Source organism: Melanotaenia boesemani, chromosome 20 (assembly GCF_017639745.1).
Source record: "Melanotaenia boesemani isolate fMelBoe1 chromosome 20, fMelBoe1.pri, whole genome shotgun sequence".
Taxonomy (NCBI): Eukaryota; Metazoa; Chordata; class Actinopteri; order Atheriniformes; family Melanotaeniidae; genus Melanotaenia; species Melanotaenia boesemani.
This window is the reverse complement of record NC_055701.1, coordinates 17384676-17400085: the sequence shown is the minus strand read 5'-3', so window position 1 is coordinate 17400085 and position 15410 is coordinate 17384676. Positions and strand designations below refer to the sequence as shown.

General features: G+C 36.4%; 1 protein-coding gene across 2 annotated transcripts; it reads right to left on the bottom strand.

The window, feature by feature from the left end:
• Nucleotides 1-14: 14 nt before the first annotated feature.
• Nucleotides 15-13258, bottom strand: LOC121631761 (non-compact myelin associated protein). Of its 2 annotated transcripts, XM_041972828.1 has the most exons (5): nucleotides 13237-13258; nucleotides 12961-13089; nucleotides 2833-2936; nucleotides 2330-2414; nucleotides 15-1301 (listed from the first exon to the last, which is right to left on the bottom strand). In XM_041972828.1, exons 3-5 carry the CDS (start codon nucleotides 2921-2923, stop codon nucleotides 1037-1039), a joined length of 441 nt encoding a protein of 146 aa, XP_041828762.1. In that variant the 5' UTR covers nucleotides 2924-2936; nucleotides 12961-13089; nucleotides 13237-13258; the 3' UTR covers nucleotides 15-1036. The 2 variants fall into 2 exon arrangements, with proteins under 2 accessions (XP_041828762.1, XP_041828761.1); XM_041972827.1 differs by having other exon boundaries at nucleotides 12961-13243.
• Between the last annotated feature and the right edge of the window lie 2152 nt (nucleotides 13259-15410).

Genomic DNA, 15410 nt, shown 5'->3' with positions numbered 1-15410 from the left:
ACTCATGAAACAGCAACTTTTCCATCCCGTTTATCGTACTGTCAACATCCAGGTTATACACATTTAAAATAATGCATTTACACGTAATCAGTTTGTTAAACAACCACAAACAATACAAATACAGGAAAATAAAGTGCAAAATACTTAAGTATCAAATTTAAAAGGTTTTACAGCAGCAGGTTATGCTGACAGATCTGCACTAAAATATCTGTAAGATTTCGCACTAGTATTTTTTTTTTCAAACAAAATAAAGTTGTTGGAGACACATAAGCTGCAAATATACACATTTATTTATACATTTATTGTTATATTTGGATATCTGAGCAGACTTTCTGGAAGAGATTTTAGAGATTAATGCAGCCATTTTTTTGTAATAAAGAATATGACTGTTAAAAAAACATTTCCTTCAGTATCTCATCCATCATACTCTTTTTCATTAACTTTTACATTAATTCTACTTCATCTTGTAAACCTAGTACATGGTTTTCTTTAATACAGAAATGTTCATGTTGTGGACCAGTGGTTCTCAAACATGGAGGCAGGTATATACCAGCACAGCATCATAACAGGAAAATGACACATTTAATTAATAATGAGATGTAAGGTAAGGCCAAAGGGAAATTATGAAGGGAAACAGAAAGTTTGAGAACCACTACTTTAGACTAACATTATTCAGCCATTACAGTCTTCACTACACATTTTTTCATTGTATTAAAGGAGCACAAATGAATAATGACTTGTTTACACTGAACACTGTATTCACTTCTTTAAAAGAAAGTCTCAGCCCCACCAACATGCACTTTCCTTCATATACATTGTGTCTGTTTTTTGTACCACTTTGTTCATAACATATATTCTTGTACACCAAACAGACATGCCGTCACCAGCAGTGGCTCAGTTGGTGGAGATTAAAGGGGACAACACGAATGTCAAATATTTCCACAAGATTCAGTCAGCACAGCGTGTTGTCAGTGACGAAGACAACACATCAGTTAGTGCATGTTTTGAGAAAGACTGCAGTCTGTGTGTTTTTGTGCTATGTGTTTCCGAATGAGTGAGCATCGTGTATGGTGATCACAGAGGAATCGCTGGTGGTGCTGAATTGCTCTATGTGATTTCCCTCCACACTGCTTTGCTGGAAGCCACTCTCTGAAGCTGGGGTTGGGCTGATGATGCTGCCCGACACTGAGCTGACTCTCATGGTGTTTAGAGGCATGTTGCCCTGAGCTGTGGATTGTGACATCTTTGGGCGAGGTTTGGAGCCTCCTCTGGCTCCCAGAACTCTAGACGCATGTGTCCGCCTGGCCAAGAAGATGAGAGGAATAAGGTTATACTTTTATATAAGGAGCTTGGGTTAGAAGCAGCCAGTGTATCAGACCTAGGAAGGTGCACAACAGTAGATAAACATAAGTAAATCAATTTTCTTATAATAGGTGTATCTACTAGCTCAAGCTACTTATGTGGAATGTTTTTATTCTGTGATTCTTGAAATTATGGATGGATTGCTAGGCAACAGGCTCCAGTGCAAAGACATGAGGCCCCTCACATCTCCTACAAAGGAGAATGATTGTGATCATTCAGCATCTTTGTAATCCTATTTGCCACTTACAGACATTTCTTTTTCCTGTACCAATTTAAAGTGGATGTTTTGGGTCTCTTAAAGTTCTCTTAATCAATCACGTTTCACATCTTTAAAGTTATGTTAAGTTGTCTTGTGATTGTTTGTATGTGAGTGCATGTGATTGTCACTATTAATATATCTTGCTTTTTTAACCTCTTTGTTGTTATCTAAACTTATTTTCAGCTATTTGATTGATTTAGTGTCACAAAATGTGATCAAATAATTAAATAAATAGTAAATAGTAATAAATGTTTTTTTTTTGATAACAAAAGCATGAATTAAAAGAAAATTATGAGATAAAAGCAAAGAAAATAAAAATGGTGTCAAATATGATGCTGATATTTGGTGGGATGATAAAAGTCAGGACATCAAACAGCAGACCAAACATCTAATAGATGACATATTAGCTTTCTGTTAAAATCCCAAACCAAAGAGTCTCAGTCTCAGAGAAAGGTTATCATATCTATTTGGTGACATACGTACGGGGTTATGTCTAATTATCATCTGATTCTCAAAGCAAAAAATCCCAAGCTACAAAGATTGTGATCATTATTGTCAGTTCAGTAAGAATATGTTTAGTGGACAGACAGCTTTATAAGGCTGATAAAAGCTACAAAGCCTCAGTAGGGCTCCGGTTCCTGATGTGGATAAAAATAGTACAGCTGTTGTATAGATCGTAGCATGCAGTATGCAGGAATGTCATCACACCTGTTGTATGTCTTCAAGACGATGAGTACAATGGCAAGAATGATGATGATGCCTGTGACAATGATCGCAATCATAGCCCCGGAGCCTGAGACAAAGACAGAGGAAAAATGAGCCGTGAACAAAATGAATGGTTGTTTTTGACTTGTGTGTATGTCTCTTATAAAATCTGTCATTTTTACACATTCCATCTGCTGCTATTCAAGCAATTTTTTTGTATTTGTATGTCCTGGAGAAGTGTCATCGCTTAGCAACAGCATCACTCACAGGCAAACAGAAGATAGCAAATATTTTGTAATACATGCACGGGTGCCACTCCTTTACATACTACTTAGATCAACCTGTATGACGCAGCAGGGCTTTATTCATGAGGTTCATCCTGTCATGTTGTTATCTAGACATTTTTAAGATCTGATGATTTTCCACAACAAATAACATGGTGTTTTATTACATCCAACTGCAGGGGACAAGAAGAAAAAAAAACACACACACACACATTTCCTTACTCTGGATGAGAATTTGTTCTTTGGACTTGGTCACGGTGGTTGTGTTTGAAGGAACTGTAGTGTTGGGTACAGGTGAGACAGATGAAGACATCTTTAGGAATACCCTGCAAAAACAAAATGCATAAATAAATCACAGCAGCTAATTTTAGCATCTGAATCCACTGACTGAGTTATTGAGATAACAGAAATAAAGGTAGCTTCAACATACATTATGATGAGGAAAGAAGATTTGAAGATACATATATCAATGCAGAAATTCATAAACAGTAGATAAGTGGCCCAGCCGGAAGAGTGGCATCAAAGTTCTCTCAGGAATGAGGTTCCTCATCACAATAATATGCAAAGATAATAATCAGTGAAGACTTTTTATTACTTTATTATTATTATTCATATATTAGTTTTTAATTATCTGTACATTTGTAATCACAAACAACTTTTTTTCTGAAGAAATAAGAGGTAGAAGCTCTTGTGTTTACTAATTTCCTGCTTTAAGATCACATGTTTGCACAACTGTGTCACACCTGAAGAATATTTCTGAATATGTTTTCTGTTTATTATAGAGCGGCATTATTAGGCAAGATGATGAGGGATTGCACCACTGCCACAGAGCTGCACTTCTTGTTTTGAGGAATTTAACATCTCACTCAACCCAATATAACTATCAAACGTGGCACCAGGACAGCTGCGGCTAAAAGTGATTTTACTGTTTTCAGATTAAGGAAATTACTATAAAGATTGATGCCGTGAGAATGAGTAATCAATTATTAATATTTGGGTCAAAAGATAAATAAAGCTTTATGTCAGCTAATATTGTGTCTGTTAAGATGTATTTGGAGAAAATACATCTTAACATGAAGGATTAATTTTAATGACAGATCTCTGATGTGAGCATGCAGAATCTGAAAGTTGGGACAAGATTTGAAATTTGAATACTTGAATGTGAGTATAACCTGAAGGAAATGCAGGTATATAGTCTGTCTGGAGAACAAAAGAAGTGGCAGGAATTAACCTGAAAACGAACTATTCTTATCTCATGTTTATTTAACATGCTGATCTCCTCTGCATTTATTAAATGAACAGAAAGTCTTGGACAAGACAGCCAATGGGATCCCATACGAATCAAAGATGGACCCCTGAGGTAGGGGATCAGCAGTCACCTGCAATCATGCTCGAAGAGTATTTCAGAGATATTAGTAAAATCAAAACACAGTGCAAAAGGTTTTAATTAATGACTTATCAAAGGGCGTGCTAGTAATGTATATAAAATATTACATGAGATATGAGGTTGGAGTCAGCTGCTAAAACATCACTAAGCACTTTGCACTATCATTGCTTTGCAATACAATAAAGCCTGACTGAAAGTTAAGGTGAAATCACACATTCAGCAACTATTTTTCTAAATCTCTAGACCAAAAACTGTGCAAGCCTGTGGGATGCAGTGAGTTTTTTTTTTTTTTGAGAAGCAGTTGTTGCAGAATTTGAATGATTTGGTGACAGTGCTAAATGAAAAAAGAAAAAAAATCATTACTAGAAGTAAACAAGATGTATGGATGGTTTTATATTTATTTTGCTGTAATCAAATACAATCTAAAGACCAGCATTCACAAATAGTTCCTGTAACAAGTAGCCTGGGGTGCTTCATGTGCATGTCAAAGTCCTGTTTATGCACCAGAGACCTCCAGTTTTGTCCAAAACAATCAGAGAAATGTTTCCTGGCCTTAGCTGAGTTTGGAAGCAAAATAATACAGCTCTTGAGTCTATCTAATATTAAATAAAGCTGAATAAAAAGAATGAAATAAAAATAGTAAGCAATATCAAATTTCTTTCACATTCCCTGTGAAATGTAAAGCTATCAAGCCTCTCCACTGTGAAACCTGATCCCAGTTTAGTTCAGGAGGGAGACAGTCTTCTTTTAAGATTAGACTTCAAACCTTTCTTTCTGATAAGGCTTATAGGCAGAGCTAGCTCTGGTGAGCATAAACCTCCTTTTAGCTTCTGTGTCCTACCAAACATCTGAGAGCTTCCGTCTGTCTCTCTTTCCTGCCAGTCTTGTAATATATTACCATCTATTATATTTTGTATAATTATTAAAAGTTTGACATCTTTCTTTTGATTTTTTTTAATATAGTCTGTGAATTACAGTTTTCATTTTTGACAGCATTTTAAATCAGTTTTTACCTCTTTTATACCATCGTTAACTGGCTTTCAAGCACTTTGATCTGCATGTCAGTAAGAAAGGTGCTGGAATAAAGTTGAAGTGAAACATAGACTGATAGCTAGAGGATTTTTTCTTTTTTTTTTAACTTGGTTTGTCAGTTCTGAGCAGCTGTTAACCAGTGCAGAGATACCAGGAAGTTACCAACACTGGTTGAGATAAAGTGAGATATACCTCCCCTGTAGTGTTGTTTTCTACTCATGGGAGCATCAGGGGTGTATTAATCTTAAGCTGGACAGGGCCTTTTGGAAATATATTATTTACTTTTGTTTAAGTGATACTGTTCTTACTAAAAACTGCAGCTTCTTTTTCACATAATGAGCAACTATATTTGTGACTTGCACCATAACACCTAAAATGAATAGAAATAAATTATCTTGGAACTGACCTCTACAGACAAAAGTAGAGAATATGGAAACTACCAAGAGAATAACAAACACTATCACAATTCTGTTTTTAATCTGATCATGTTTCAATCTGAGACAAAGGAACTCTTTGTTTATTTTAAGTTATCTAATTTTGATTATCTAATTTTCCATGTGTCATATATGTCACGCAGAGATCTGTGTCCTTTAGGAGGATCCCTGATACTGTTCAGTAAACAATCTTCACACAGCTGTAGGTCAGGGCTGTCACTGCAACTGATACTTCCCCTAAGACGAGACAACGATACCATGGCTTGCTTAACAATAACAACTCATACAAACTTAATTTAAAACAATTACACCTGCTGTCACTTTGAGGTTAAGATATATAAATATAAATATTTGAGCTTAAATGCAGCCATTTTTACCTAGACTTGTTAGAAATGTTACCTGTAGATCTACTGCACTTTCCACTTGTGCCACAGGGGAAAAAGTCAGACGTCATCAAAAGACATCCGCCTACTCATTTACATCACGCAGTGTGAAACATAGAGTGAATGATGAAGTCACTGCATCATTCAGGCGTGATGGAGAGATTTGTTCACAGGTCATTGTATGTCATGATAGTGCTTATTCGCTTCGCCTGATTTATTGCCTGAATACAAAAGAAAATGGGCTTCAATTCAGTTTCAGTGCATCTTTGCTATCGCCACTCGTGTAGCAAGGTCAGTGACTAATCCTAAAATAATTACAGAGATTACAGGCTTGGCAACTGTGAAAGGCATCTAATTTTAGACCTTCACATTTTAATTATTGTATGAGGAACAAAGCTTTTAATTAAAATGGAATAATTAAGACTAGTGTGATGTTTCAGTGTATCTACTGGGATGGAAGCACAACAATGCAACTGGTACCAGTGACACAAGCGCACAAAATCAGCTAAAAAAAACAAAAAAAACAAAAGAAAAAAAACACACTGAAAACACACAGAAGAGCAGTCCCTTACATAAACACCCAAAACCAAACCCTCACTGTCTTTCTTATCTAAATCTGATCAACTGGTATGTTGATTGTAGACAAATTCATAAGAAAGTATGAAAAACTCTCCATTTCATAGTACTTATAAAGTTACAGTTTAACAGTATGAACTTTGTTAACCACAGATTGACAGCTGAGGGGTTAATCAAAAACACATAGTTTTCGTGGATGTAGTTCATGTTTTGTGTTGGCCAGTGTTTCAGCCTGAAAATACTCAGGCTTGTACAGTTTCAACCATCATAGAACATAAATTACTGGCTGTGTGATCCTAAAAGCATGAAAATACCCTTTTACACTAGTCACACTCATCACCCAAATGACATGAAAAAAGAAACAAATGGCAAACCTGCAGTTACTTATATTGGATTTTGTCTTCTTACTGAAATGCAAAGAAATAAATCAGATCTTTCTTTTTTTTCTTTTTAGTGCAAACATGACAGAATCGTGAAGCAAATATTTGGTACTCTTGTGTACTGTATGTCTTATCCAGCTTCCTGCTCAACATCAAATATTGCACAACTCACTCTCAAGGTGTTGACTTAGTATTAAGCAGAGGGATTAATAACGGCATATATCAAATTAGCTGTTTACAGAGGTGACAGCTTCTGATAAGTGACTAACCGATCAGCTGGCAACACAACTGTTTTGGTTACGTTGTGCTGAATACAATATGAAGCTGATGTGGAGATAATGTGTGATCAGTTTTAAGATGCGCAGATTTGCACCATCAGAATTGTTGTTAGTCAGTTGTTTGCACTTAGAAAAAAAAACAAAGACCTACAAATTCAAGTTTTGTACAGAGAAAATTGCCTTCGTATTTTTGTGTTGATGACTATGATTCACCATTGTAAAAATTATTCTGGTGGACAGGATTGCAAGTTGATAAGACTATTTCCCCAGAGCAGGGATTTATTTAGCCAAAGCAGGCTTTTGATGGTGGGAATATTAATGGGAAGAAGCTATGTTTTACCAAAGTTAAAAAACAGGACAGGACAGTCAGCACAATAATCACGTGGAGAGGGTATATTCACTGGCATGCAAAGGTTTGGTCTAAAAGTGTGTTACTATGAATCGTTAAGAATGATTCAGGAGTAACTTTAGAGATGATAGATTTCTTGGGTATTTCTTTAACAAGATAACTAATCACTACACATTTTATGGTTTATAAGGGCATGAAGAGAAAGCTAGATCACACTGAATGGTCAGTACCAACAACCTCCTTATGTCATAACTTGTAAAATCATCAAGCATTTAAGAACTGTTCAGTTCTTGTTTGGAGACTTTCAATTAACCTTTACATACTATTTATGTTTTTGACTTCCTAGTATGGTTTGGGTCAGTTTTGACCCTGATAAAGATTAAGATTTCTTTCATAGGAAGTTTCTACACCAAATGTTAAACTACACATCTTTTTAGAATGTCTAAACAGCTTTTGTCACACAGATAAATGCATGATTAATTCTTAATAAGTATAACAGAGAGCAGGAAGAGTGTATTTTTTAGGTTTTGCAACACTCATTTTGGGACAAAAACATCTACTATTACTTAATATCATGTCCTGCTTTACATAAAACATAAAAACATAAAAGTCATAATAGCTTAGATATATTTGACTTAATTTAATAATGCCACTTTTCTAGAACTGATAGAATTTATAATGTAGCCACAGCAGTCATTAAACACTGTCTTAACTGCTATATCATAAAAAAAAAATCATTATTATTATTATTATTAATTTTCTTGGATTTAGTGGTCATTATTTAATATTTAGTATAAATAAAGTGAGGTCAGAGAGAGGGTGAGATGTGCAGCACCTCTTCAAAGAGCTAACCATTTGAGCTAAACACCGCCCATGATTATCAATATTAGCTTAACATTTAAACACAAAATATTAACTAGATTATTAAATAATAACATACTCAATATAAACTACTTTCTGTAATTTTTCCAGTCATTTGAAGGACAAAAGTTACATCTCCTTCTCTTCTGTCCTCTTGTGTTGGGTTCTTGTGTGAAGACCAACAAACAGCACAGTTTTTTTCTTCTTCTTCCATGTTGACACATCTTCCTCCAAATCACTGTCAACCCCCTTCTCTGGGAGGATCATACCAAGGGTATGTTGCACATTATGTCCTGCTGCCATGATGTCCATCACTGTGATGACAGCTCATGTTCCTTTATAATGTTAAGAGTCCTCTACCAAAACCACCAACCCAAATGTATTAATTTGTAGGTGTAATTTATTACAATTGAAAGTGTTTACAGGTGCAGATCTTGTGAGTGAGTCACAGCACCGGTTGACCTCAGCATAACTTCTATTCCCTTTCTACACCGTATATGATCACTCTGCTGCTGTTTCACCACTTTCCTGTTTCCTGGCCTGTACAGTTTTACAGTTTCAAGATTCTTTAAAAAACCACCATTTTCCTTGATTTGACCCACATTGGTAGATCTCGATATGGGTCAAATTTTACCCAAAACAGCCTGGGTGTGCAACAATTTATAGCACCTATACAAAAGTATTGATAATAGAAATGAAAGTATTTAAATTTTTGTGAATTTTGTATCACTTTAGGAAACGTCATCAAATTTCAGACAAAAAGTATGATGTTTAGAGTAAAAAACAGTATGCAAGGGTTAATGGGCTTTTTGTTGGGTTGGATGTTTTGGCCATCTTTCATGAACTACTGGTTGAGGCATACAAAGCTGTGTCAGAGAACAATGCGAGCCATGGTTAAATCTTCAGCTTGTACTACTTGAGGTAGTCCATTATGAATATGGACGTGCATTAAGGATCATTATCCTGTTACAGAATTTATTTTCTTTGCATTCAATTTATACTCTAAACATATCTTTATCGCAGTGTCTGCAAACGTCTGTTTTAACTTCATCAAACCACAGGAATTCAAAATGTGTCAGGCTTCTGTGCCAGACTTCCCTTTGATTTTGGACAAGCCATAGTCTAAGAAAGCTATTTAAAATCTGAAATATCAGTAAATGTTATCTTTTCAAATTTTTACATTCAAATGGTCTCAGAAACACAGATTTTTGCCAGAAGTGTCAAAACATCTGCACGTCACTGCACTGTATGATCATCATAGAATTATGTTTGCACAATTTTATGTCAAAGCAAATATTACAGCAAATATTCTCTGAAGTCACATAAAAAACAACTATTTGTTTGTGTTTTTCTGCTGCTGTCCCTCTTCTCAGATAGTTCAGCCAGAGCTAGTGTGTGCCAACTTTTATCAAGAGGTAAATGGTTTAAAGAATCTCAAGAAAGACAAATAGTATTTAGTGTCCGAGGAGGGAATTCATTTTCATGACCTGCACATATTTTTTCATAAATGAGCTTTTGAGATCTTTGTTGTCAATAAATTTGCAGGAACTCAGAAAATGCTAAACTAAATTTTGCAACTAAATTGTATCAATATTGTTACATCCTGCTAGTATGTGTAAGTGTACATGCCTGTGTTTAATTAGTCATGTGTATGAGTCAACGCTGACAGAATGGGGTGTGTGGACAGACACACAACAGACAGACTACAGGATAGTTTGCTCCTGAGTGCTAAAGGTCATGCAAGTCTCAAGAAAGCCTCAACTGAGAAAACACATACAGTTATCACACTTCGAACTAGTTAAAATGCATCTGACCCTTATCCTGCTCCCTATCTCACAGACATCTCATGACTCCTGTTAAATAAGCTGCAATATTAACTACAATTACTTTGCACTGGCTAATAAAACACACCCAACTGTTCCCAGAGCTGTGCAACCTGCCAAAAAACATTAAGACTTATTAAGGTACACATGAAAGATTTTTATTTTTTAGCTTATGATAAAAATCATGGCATATCTTAGATTAACTTGTTTCTCACATTTCCAACCTTCACAGCAAATTACACTAACTGGATGCTGTGTTTTACAGACTGCTATATATCATTAAAACCTATCCATCAGCTGCTATGTGCTGATGAAACTGCCCAATCAGCTGATCAGCTTAGCCCCACATTAGAAATACCAGCAGTCATAAACTTTTATTGTCATGATAACAGAATAGAAATCTGTCAAGCATACTTTAGGATGAGCAACAAGCTAAGAACAGTGACAAAAATTTAATCTGTGAGGCCTTAAAGTGAACATACAGTTTTGAACCAAGGATCATATTCCTCTTAGGTCGCACTGACCCTCTGTGTTGCAAATTTTTAATGAAGTTGTGAAGTTGCAAAGATTTCTACCAATAAAACTGTAATATTTAAGGTTAATTCAGGTTCATAATATATATTTTTTAGCTCATTTTGGGTACTTAATAGCATGATTGTAGGCCTATGTTTCCTTCGGATGTCAGGAGGATTCAGGCAGAATGAGAGTAAAAAACAAGCATAATAATCACTTAAAACTTGACTGAACACAATTATTTATTTGTCAATCACACGTTATTTTCACTGTTCAACATTTTGAAGGCAGAGGAATTTATAACTATAGTCAGATCACTGCTCTGATGTGAAATTCATTTCCCCATTTGCCAATCTCCTCCCTGTAATAACAGTTTGTTTGTTGTTCCACAAATTACAGCTGTTCACAAGCGCTACAGATTCAATATCCTTTCTTCCACCCTGAGTAAACAAATCGTTTATTGGTCTGTTCAGACAGTCGACTCAGGGCAGAACAGGAACAATTTAGTTTCCTCTTTTTTCTACAAAGGATGAGAACAGCAGAAGCTAGTGAACGGTTCCACATTGCTCAGCTACACAATAAATACAGCAGCCTGCAGCGTACATAAACACTTTTAAAGTATGACCTTTAAAGCAGTCGGTGTCAATATTTGAGAAGGTTAATGAGACAAATGCGCACTTTATTGTTGCCGTAGAAGAGCAGGCATGAAGCTATATTTCATAGCAGAGAGCTAATTTGTGTTAGGTCAGATGTAGACTTCCCCTATCACTGTTTTCCATATGTCAAATACAGAAGGGGGATTTAACTACGACATTTCAATCAGTCACTAAGGGATCAGCAGAAATACTAACATTTCATTGGCTGGGAGCTTGTTGACTGAAAAATGTGTTAGCTAAACATTTCCTAATAAAGTCAATGGCAACTTCCCCTCAAATAGGGAATTTGCAGCTTCTTATAGGAAGCACTTGAAAATGTTGTCTACCAGATTTCATATTTCATTCCTGCCTTCTGTACAGGGTGTATTTGAGGGTATACAGAAATGGACTGTAAATTTGCTTCAGTTAAATGAATGATTATTTGTTTTAAGTACAAATCACAACACAGAGCTTACAGCAAGGTTACTCTGCAGATTATCAGTGTGTCAAACAGTTATCAAAATAACCAATTAATACCTACAAAAAGCAAAACATTATTATGTGATGAGGCAAACAAGGCTTTATTCTAGTCAGTACCTTTGAGAAAGGATATAATTGATGCGTTTGTCATCAAAACTCACTTGACAGGAGTTCAGGATTAGATGAATCAGTCAGATATATCACAAAAGTTAGACGGTATACGTAAAACAAGCAACACAACTAGTTTACAACTGTTTTCAGTGTGTTTACAGCTTTTAAAATGATTTGTTTCTTTTCTTTTCGTGGAGAGGCCTACTTTAAGTGTCAGGGTTGAAGCAACACCTTGAGTACCATTATCCTATAACAGGACTGACATTTTATACCATATAAAAGGGTAGTTGCTCTGGACTTAGTTTTGAGTTTCTCCTCTAAAAACACTTAGCGGTAACCTGATACGTGTCACAGTTTCTAATCAATGTTTTATTTTTCTTTTGTGGTATGTACAGCGTGCTATCTAAGGCTTGTGAACAAGGCATAATTTTAATCAGTGCTTATCTGACTTATATGTGATAACAGTAGAAAGATCATGCAATACAACTGTACTTATCATCTACAAGGACGGAAGATAATGCAGTTTTTCATATGAAAAGGGATTCTTGGCTACAGCCTGATGGGCACTCCTCATAATTACAATACTAAAGAAGAACATAATGAAACATCCTAATATCTGAAGCTGAATTTAATGAATGAACAGATGGTTAAAAAAAAAAAAAAAAAGAAAAATAGAAGAAATAATCTTTCTTTTCTCCACATACAGATGTTCTGGTCAGTTTTCAGCTGGTAAGGATTTGAATTAGCAGTCAAACTTTCCTACAACATAATGACAACTGATGAGATGAAAAGTGATGCTGCTTCTAAATGAGACACATGCAGCCTGATGGAACCTCGAGTTTAGTCTTCATAACTTCATTCATTCAGTAGTGACTCTGATTTTTGCAGTCGCAGCTAAATTTCAAGAGTTTTTTTTTTGGAATGTGAGTTTATCTCATTCACCTGGAGCTCACCTGTCATTAAGCCATGTTGTCTGGGAGAAGCCCCCTTGTTGGCACACAGAGGCCCACTCACATATTCACACAGAAACATTAGACGTAACAAGCAAACATACAAAATCTTCCAAGAAAAGAAAAAGAAAAAACCCAAAAGAGTCCTATTGACCTACCAAACAGTTTCCTCCTTGGTTTCAGCTCAAGCCCTCTCAGATGGGAGCCAGAGCAGTGAAGAGCCCCCTCCCCTCAGCTGACTGAGGTGGGCATAGTCCACCAGAGGAGAACAAGCAGCCAAAGCAGGTCTAGGAAAGGAGACACATGGGAGTAGAAAGGCATGCAAACTACTCCGAAAGTGAAAAATAAGTCCCAGCTGTTGTAAAAGTGACACTTCCACAGGTACAAACCAAAATGACAGACACAGAGATTAAAAAAAAAACAACCAGGGGTACCTCTGTGTGTATGAGCTCTGTGGGAATCAAAGTGTTTATGTGAAGAGGAGGAGGAGAGTGAAGAGGAGGAGGAGACTCAACACTCGCTTACTCACTGGTCTGAGCTGCTCCTCTCTGAGAGTAATAATGCCAGGCAGCTGGTTTTTCAGGTCCTTCCACTTGGCCTTTAGGTGCGCCCCAGCTGCTGATAAAGAAATTGGACTCCTCTTGAAAACTGTCTGCTCTCGCCACAACCGATGCCTCTGAAGATCAATATGTCTGCATCTAACATTCAAGGTGCCAACTGCCATTTATCGAAGACTATAGAAAAACCTAAGATCTAGTGTTTAGTTTCAAGCGCAGCTGTGAAAACAGGTTCTGCACAAGTATTAATGTGTGAATGAGTAAGACTTTTATTTTTCCTCATTATGGTCAGGTGACAAAACAGTCAAGTCCTTAAACCCCAATTATGGAAAATTAACAGAGTTCCACTTTGATTAAGTGTTACTCAACTTTGCACCGACACATTTTGTGTATGTAGTTGAAAATTAACTGTGTGAACTACTAGTTCAAAGGGTACAGGGTGTGTTAGGAGATACAATATGCATCACCCTTTTTTCCCCTTTATTCTATTGTATAACAATGCACTCTATAAAAACATTGTAGCATTTGTATGAAATGTCTTCACAGCATAGGAATAATTTTTACTAGCACTACTTTTTCCATCTTCTTCACTGTCCCACTGTCTTTCCTCTGATCGCACCAGGTTCAAGCCTCATGTTACCTCCACGGGGTAGGTGGTGCCTGTGACTATAAAGCAAATCAGCATTGTGCCTTTGTGAAAAAGTGTAACTAAACTTTATCTGAGCAGAAACCCATTGTCCTGCCTCACCTAACGCACTGAGAAGCTATTGACAGCATATGTGCGAAGCACCGCGGTCCCAATGTTTAGCTGTGGTGGCAGGGTATTACATAAGCAGATAAAAGATTGAGGTCAGATTTCAGAGAAGAACAGAAAAGAATACATCTTATAAAATGTGATCCTAACATTGTAATGGTTTCAGTCCAATAGACCTGGTGTAAACAAGCTGTGTGGCACAATTGATTGTGTGTGAAAAGACAATACTGGTCCAATTAAGTTATTTCATTCTTGAAATACTTCAGCCTGGACCAACAGATTCACTTAGAATTTAAATCAGAAATTAAAAAATATAATCAAACTGTAAAAAATGTAAAAAAACAAAAAAAAAAACAAACAAAACAAAACAAACAAACAAAAATAAATAAAAATTAAAAAAACATAACCAAGGAGCAATTTTATGAAGGAAAAAAAAATCGGTATATATTCTGCTCAGCTCATGAGTACTCGTAACAGTGTTTTAATACTGCACAACAGAGTCTGTGTTGTATAAATCTGGAGGTAACTTTAAAGCAATCTGCAGCTCCTGGGCCCATTAACATCAACAAGAGCCACATTAACCTGATCTATCCCCCATTGTGGGTGCACACACATCATCACATTTAACAGTAAGGGTTATTGTGAAGAGGAATTCCCCATTCCCCACACCACGATGAGAGGGGCTTTTTGTGTCCTGGAGAGTGCAGGGCGGTGCACACTATTCCTCATCTCACAGCTGTTGCACAGTCCTCCCTACCTGAGAGCTGCCCTTTGTTTTACCTCTCAGTGACTGAGATTATCAGCAGAGACACAGGTGGTGTATAATCTTAGACCATGTGTGCTGCTATTTAAACATGTAAAGCTATGAAGATAGATGCTTTTCCCTGATTGAACAAACCTGTGCTTCCAAACCATCCTTTTGTGAAGCAAGAGGCATGTTTTGGCTTTGTTGTTAGTTTTGTCATGTCATAGTCAGGGACATGGATGGCAGAAATCTATTGTTATTGGACTGACAAGCAGCTATTTGTGTTCTCTTGGCAAAGAAGAGGAAACTGCGGATGTAAAATTCAATCAGCTGGGGTTATATTGCCACGCAGTGGCCTCCTCTTTCATGCTGTAAATTTCATGAGCAGTGTTACTCACTGGAAGAAATCATCAACTCAACCTTGGACTCGTTGCCTTTTGACTGACCAGACAGAATATTAACTGCTGTTGGGTCCTTGAGGGGAAAATATGAGCCGCCGTGTACGAGTGATAATACACACTGCCTCATTAAACAGTGAGATTTAATTACATG

What these genes read in the sequence shown, in the direction of transcription:
- LOC121631761 (XM_041972828.1), bottom strand. Translation starts at nt 2,923, where the DNA reads ATGTCTTCATCTGTCTCACCTGTACCCAACACTACAGTTCCTTCAAAC. An exon ending in AGAACAAATTCTCATCCAGA is followed by an intron (nt 2,415 to 2,832) that starts GTAAGGAAATGT and finishes TCTTTGTCTCAG; the next exon opens with GCTCCGGGGCTATGATTGCG. An exon ending in GTCTTGAAGACATACAACAG is followed by an intron (nt 1,302 to 2,329) that starts GTGTGATGACAT and finishes CTTCTTGGCCAG; the next exon opens with GCGGACACATGCGTCTAGAG.